This window comes from Gadus macrocephalus, chromosome 20 (assembly GCF_031168955.1).
Source record: "Gadus macrocephalus chromosome 20, ASM3116895v1".
NCBI lineage: Eukaryota > Metazoa > Chordata > Actinopteri > Gadiformes > Gadidae > Gadus > Gadus macrocephalus.
In genome coordinates this window covers 7,484,429-7,490,707 of record NC_082401.1, presented here as the reverse complement: position 1 = coordinate 7,490,707, position 6,279 = coordinate 7,484,429, and the positions used below count along the sequence as shown (strand labels likewise).

The 6,279-nt window shown below is 47.7% G+C and overlaps 2 protein-coding genes across 6 annotated transcripts in view; both read right to left on the bottom strand.

Moving 5' to 3' along the window:
• Positions 1-893: 893 nt before the first annotated feature.
• Positions 894-2,840, bottom strand: LOC132448898 (uncharacterized). The gene is made up of 3 exons (XM_060040450.1): positions 2,819-2,840; positions 2,125-2,240; positions 894-1,667 (listed from the first exon to the last, which is right to left on the bottom strand). Exons 1-3 carry the CDS (start codon positions 2,838-2,840, stop codon positions 894-896), a joined length of 912 nt encoding a protein of 303 aa, XP_059896433.1.
• The window catches only part of col18a1a (collagen type XVIII alpha 1 chain a), a 77,157-nt gene continuing 72,734 nt past the window's right edge, over positions 1,857-6,279 (bottom strand). For 3 of the 5 annotated variants that reach the window (XM_060039303.1, XM_060039301.1, XM_060039302.1), the window contains 4 exons: positions 5,789-6,184; positions 5,173-5,370; positions 4,468-4,583; positions 2,345-3,906 (listed from right to left, as the gene is read on the bottom strand). In XM_060039303.1, coding sequence (XP_059895286.1) covers positions 3,693-3,906; positions 4,468-4,583; positions 5,173-5,370; positions 5,789-6,184 — 924 coding nt within the window. In that variant the 3' untranslated portion in view covers positions 2,345-3,692. Of the gene's footprint in view, positions 3,907-4,467; positions 4,584-5,172; positions 5,371-5,788; positions 6,185-6,279 lie in introns of all 5 variants that reach the window. The other 2 variants (XM_060039299.1, XM_060039300.1) reach the window with 1 other exon arrangement.

The following is a 6,279-nucleotide window of genomic DNA, read 5'->3' as shown; positions in this document are numbered from 1 at the left end:
AAGTAAGGAACCAACACTGACTTCTTGGGGGAAATAAATATGATTAAAAGAAGGAGCGATGAATGGGTAAAATGTGAGATGAGAAAATCCAACTGTATAGGGGAATGTTTCCTAATCCCTCCCGTTTGCTGATAGAGTGGGCCTAAAGCTGAGGCTTGCTGTTCAATACAAGAACCCTTCCAAACTATTTCAGTGCTGGAGCTTGTGAATAGATACCGTGCTCTTTAATGCAGGCTGCATTATGTCATATTAATTACTTATGATCTCACCATCTTCTGCGCTTGCCAAATGTGTGCTATGGCGGCTGACATAAAAGATTATTATCTCATGTTTTAAGTTTTATTTTGTTAAGCCGCTCATCTTCGCTTCGTCGATAACACAGGAAAACTTGTCGTCATTTAATTGAACTAATTACAATATGCACGCATCATTCAGCCGTGTTTGTGCTGGGACTTTTCGATGAACATAATATTTTGTTGTACGTCCCTACAAATCTAACTTTTAATAAACTTGGCTTAGCTTATCCTGGAGACCATCCTGAACACATTCAGTTTCAAAACAGATCATATATATATATATATATATATATATATATATATCATGTCCAGACAAATGTTGGCAAGCAGCGAGAACAGAATGGGATTCGACCAATAGTGACTAAGCCACGCCCCTTCTGGTGTGTAAGAATGTCAATGGAGATTGTGCCATGAATGACAAATATGATTATTGTCAATTACAAAAGATCACTAATTATTAATAATAATCAAGTCATTAATGTGACTATCGTGACTTGCCAATTTCTCGATTTCTTTGAATTTATCAGCATCTAATGTGTAATTCATGTCAAAATTTGAACGGGATAAAACAATTATTTGAATTGCTGTTGACCAGTATTAATATTTTTTCACTGGAAGGGGCGGCAGACTGGAAGGGGCGTGACACTGGAAGGGGCGTGACACTGGATGGGGCGGGACACTTGAAGGGTTGGGAGACTGGAAGGGGCGGACACTGGAAGGGTTGGGAGACTGGAAGGGGCGGGACACTGGAAGGGGCGTGACACTGGATGGGGCGGGACACTTGAAGGGTTGGGAGACTGGAAGGGGCGGGACACTGGAAGGGTTGGGAGACTGGAAGGGGCGTGACACTGGAAGGGGCGTGACACTGGATGGGGCGGGACACTGGAAGGGTTGGGAGACTGGAAGGGGCGGGACACGGGAAGGGGCGTGACACTGGAAGGGGCGGACACTGGAAGGGGCGTGACACTGGAAGGGGCGTGACACTGGATGGGGCGGGACACTGGAAGGGTTGGGAGACTGGAAGGGGCGTGACACTGGATGGGGCGGGACACTGGAAGGGTTGGGAGACTGGAAGGGGCGTGACACTGGATGGGGCGGGACACTGGAAGGGTTGGGAGACTGGAAGGGGCGTGACACTGGATGGGGCGGGACACTGGAAGGGGCGGGACACTGGAAGGGGCGTGACACTGGATGGGGCGGGACACTGGAAGGGTTGGGAGACTGGAAGGGGCGGGACACTGGAAGGGGCGGACACTGGAAGGGGCGTGACACTGGATGGGGCGGGACACTGGAAGGGTTGGGAGACTGGAAGGGGCGGGACACTGGAAGGGGCGGACACTGGAAGGGGCGTGACACTGGATGGGGCGGACACTGGATGGGGCGGGACACTGGAAGGGGCGTGACCCAGGCACTCTATAAGCAGTCCCTTAGGTATTAGCAATTTCGCGAATGCAAGCAACTTTGACCAAATATGAAATCCAAGTGAGCTTGCAGATATTTTCATTCACCGTAACATTGCCAAAGGGCTAGCACCAAGAAAAAAACAAATCATAGCAAAAAAATATTAAATGCTCAACCTTTAATCTCATAACAAAATCAGTGGAATCATGGAGGAATTGAATAAGGACATCTTAAAGACTAATGAATATTCCTATCATGCCCCTAACAAACCTATTTGCAAATTCACAAAATCTTACCCCCCAACCAGGTTCTTGAATTCACAAGATCGCCAAGATCGCCATCCAATCATGAATTCACATAGTCACGCCCCCACTGCCGACGCAAACACACCCAAGTGCAGTTGTCTTATCACGGACGCAGCCGTTACCGTAGCCTGAAGGTCCTCTATGAGTGTAAAGGTCGGCTGGCTTTCATGGGCGCTGGGACGGTGATTTGTGAGGTTGCCGCAGTCAAGGCCGGCAGCTTTAGCACCCTCGGGTGCTGCTGAAGGTCACATGAATGAATCAGGAATGAATGAGTTGACACAATATGATCACATCTGATAATTAGCACGTACATATTTATCCCTGTTCAATAACATGTGAATCTTGGATGGAAAAAATACATTTATTCAGTGCCCGGGTGAAGTTGTACAGAACACATTGTTGTTGCCGTGACAAATGTAATCCACAGGTTCAGGGAGCAAGGCATCAGTATTGCTGAAGCCAGGGCGAGTCTCTGGAATCCAACACGCAGTCCAAATCACACACACACACACACACACACGCACACACGCACACACGCACACACGCACACACGCACACACACACACACACACACACACACACACACACACACACACACACACACACACACACACACACACACACACACACGCACGCACACACACACACATACACACAGTTGGTTCACCATCGCCATTACCGGTTGCGCTCCACCACAGACTTGAACCATAACAGCCATTTTGTTTTTTATGTACAATGAAAACAGTACATGCCAGCCAGGTAAACATAGATGCATCTGCGTTCAATTCAAAATATGTATAATGTGATTTCAGTTACACAGAATCTTGCGGCTATTCATGCTGTGTTGGATTAGGTAAAAAAACATAGACACTATTTGCTAACATACTTGAGAGTGGTCCTGTGTAGAATTAGTGTATGAATTAGGGTAATTTGATTTATTTTGTTGCTAATTTTCCAAATAAAATATTATGTCCTTACATAACTTCATTTAAAAATAAATATCTATTCGCTTCTTTCATTTTTAAAATAGTATTTAAATCTTGTTCTACCCCAAAGTACCCACAATTCTTAAATGAAATAAAAAAAAAATATGAAATAAAGAAATTTTAAAATCTTACAGAGGAATCATCAAAAGCTAAAAACAGCATTGTAACAGGATGGATATGCCACAATTCAAAAAGTAATAACATTTAGGAATACAAAGAAAAATTAAACAGATAACAAACATAATATACAGAATACAAAAAAATGGATACAATTTGAAAATGTAGTTACGTTTTCTTTCTCTTTTATTACAACCCTGGGAGGGAAAAATAAACAAAACAACTGAAAGAAATAAATGGAAAAATACCAGTAAATGTGCCAATCTCCCCAGGAACAGGAGCCGATACCCTTCTGTTAGACCAGTCTCTTTGGCATTCATGGAAGGGTAAAAACAAAAAAGACGCTGAAATACGTTAAAGTTGGACAAGCAGTCCCTGGCCCCCGTTTAAACGGGATGCCACACTTTCTCAAGGCTCATTTTCAGGGTAAAAATAATGAACAAAGATTAAAATTTTAATGAGGTGCCTGCTCAAACTTGTCGTTCTATTTTTAAACCAAGATCAAAACATAAAAAAACAAAAACAAAAACAAAAAAAACTTAGAAGGAACCGGGGTTGCGGTGGGAGTTTGGGGGGGGGTGGTGTGCTTATTTCGCGGAGTGGGGGATGTAGCTGTTCTCGATGCAGAGGACGATGTAGGAGTGGGAGCAGCTGCTGGGGCCCTGCTGGGTGAGCGAGCCGCTCTGCAGGGAGGACGCCAGGCCGGTCACCGCGCGGTCGCTCGCCCTCCACGTCTCGCAGTAGTTGTCCGTCTGCCGGTGGCCCTTGGTGCTGGAGCCATGCCACACCATCTTATCAGGCCTGCGGAAGGAGAGCGAGAGAGAGAGAGAGAGAGAGGGAGAAAGAGAGAGGTTAAAGGGTAACCAGGTAAACCAGTACAGCGTTAACCAGTAAAGCGGTCAACGCACGATTCTCTTTGTTTGTTTCGCCAGCGGTACCAATTTATTTTTATCCATTTAGCCCTAGTGTTGACAAAATTCCCCCTTTTCACCCAAAAATCCAAACTTTCGCCAAAGTCGAAACCCTCCTGACCTCTCAAAGGGGGTCCAATAAGATCACAGCTTTGTTTGATGTTCTAAAAACGGATGGAATCCAAACCCCAACGGCTTTCTTCATCATCAAACCTCAGTGCACGCCTCGCGAGTTACCGAGCTCTCGTATGTTAGCCTAGTATACTCTGAACACCCAACACAGCGTCCTCACACTTGCTACTGGCCGCTCCTCATGTGTTGATTGCTTAAGACTGGCGGCCTGGCGAGTGAATGAGATTATTTAATTGAATGAGATGATGGTATCAGGTGTCTACGGCTTGAAACATGTTCTCGGTGTTCTCTCCAGACGACAAAGGGAGGCGGGACCCACCATGCGCTGTCTCTGAGGATGTCTCTGCCGTCGAAGGAGTAGAGAGGAACGCCCTCCCGCATGGTGCCTGAGACCTCCCCGAACAGCGAGTCCCAGCTGCTGAACAGCTCCTGGTCCTGGGGAGGGAAAGCAGCCGGCGTTAGGCCCCTGGGGCTACGGGATGAACGATGCTCTTTGGGAACTTTGGGAACGATTACTGTTTATTTTTAATCCAAAATGAATGGTGGTGATTTCATAAAAATGCCGTTAGTGAGCAGATAGGGTGTTACGTCATCTTGCTCAGGGATGCCTACAGGTAATAATTATAATTATAATCATAATAATAGTACATTAAACTTCTAAAACGCTTTTGTAAACACTCAAGCACTCTCACAGGAACACAATTTGAAAGGGAAATGTATAAATATAATAAGACAGTGAGGTAGGACGAATGCATTGGCGTTTAGGCACAACCTATTTTGACTGAGGGTCATCCTCCACGTAACCACTAGACTATCCCAACCTAAAGGTCTCCCACATGAAGATCCGAAGGATCGCATGATCATAGTTAATATCCCATTACTTCATTTTACAACAAATCTCCTATTTATATGATATATATGAACATATCATTGCAATATTGTCAACGTACTGTGTCTGACCAAACACATATAACATATCGCATAACTTTATTTTGTCCCTATGAGGACCCAGCAGGAGACCGACCTTAAGGTTCACGATGGGCAGGCTGTCTCGGTCCGACTTGCGGACGATGCTGTACAAGTCCTGTAGCTTGGAGGACAGGAAGGCCCGGAAGGTCCCCTTCAGCCCCAGGGCTCGCGCCTGCTGGAAGCACAGGAAGTCGGAGCCGCGGATCCCTCGCATGTTGCCGGTTTGGGGCGAGTTCAGGGCGATGAGGTGGAGCTGGAGAGGAGGGTGTAAAAGAAGTGTTGTTTAAAAACGAAAATGAAATCTAGAATATTATGGTTGAATTGTAATCATTTGTCATTTATGCTACAGGAGCAGGTAGCAATCGGGCGACTTTCTCAAGGATTTCTACTGGTAGAGTTCCCCTGCTGTGAGTCAAATACTCAACGACTGTTGCTGTCGTTATCCAGCACATGTCCGGGTAGGGGTTAGGGGCCCAGGGCATCGTGCTGAAGGATCCCATTCAGGTAGACAGCTGACATTGGGAGGTCGATCCCAGAACCTTTCCGCTGTGTGAGTCAAACCCCCTAACTCCCCTGTGCTAACCTGCTCCCCCTAGAGTACGAATAAAGGTACTGAATACACAACTGGCGATCCAGAACCAGAAGGTATCTCCCGGGTAACACACACTCACCCCGGGTCCGGAGGTGTGTACGTGAGCGGCGGGCTTGGGGGCCGCCGGGGGGACGTGGGGCCTCCTGGCGGTGACCGGGTGGCGGACCTCAGGCTGCTGGGGCGGCGGCGGTGGGGGGTTGGCCCGCTCGGCCGTCTGACCGGGGTACCTCGGGTCGGGGAAGCGGGGGTCGTAGTGCGGGGGATAGCGGGGGTCGGGCTGGGGGGCGTGTTCCCTCCTGGGGGTCTCCTGCTGGTGATGCTGGTGGTGGTGGGGGTGGTGGGCCGGCGGCGGCTGGTCCACGGGGCGCGTGTCGGCCCCCCCCTGGGAGTAGTGGCCGGCCCCGTTGACCGACTGGTCCTGGGACTGTGTGTAGATGACCACAGGTGGGGGCTGGACCTCAGCCACCTCGTTTTCCTGGTGAGCCGCGAAGAAGAAGAAGAAGAAGAAGAAGAAGAAGAAGAAGAAGAAGAAGAAGAAGAAGAGAGGAGTGTTTTTTAGTGACTAGTAGT

Excerpts from the sequence above, each read along its gene's own strand:
- LOC132448898 (XM_060040450.1), bottom strand. The coding sequence starts at position 2,840 with ATGAATAGCCGCAAGATTCTGT. Across the intron at positions 2,241-2,818 it reads GAATAGCCGCAAGATTCTGT|CAGCACCCGAGGGTGCTAAA; the intron begins GTAACTGAAATC and ends TGTGACCTTCAG. Across the intron at positions 1,668-2,124 it reads TAGAGGACCTTCAGGCTACG|TGTCCGCCCCATCCAGTGTC; the intron begins GTAACGGCTGCG and ends CGCCCCATCCAG.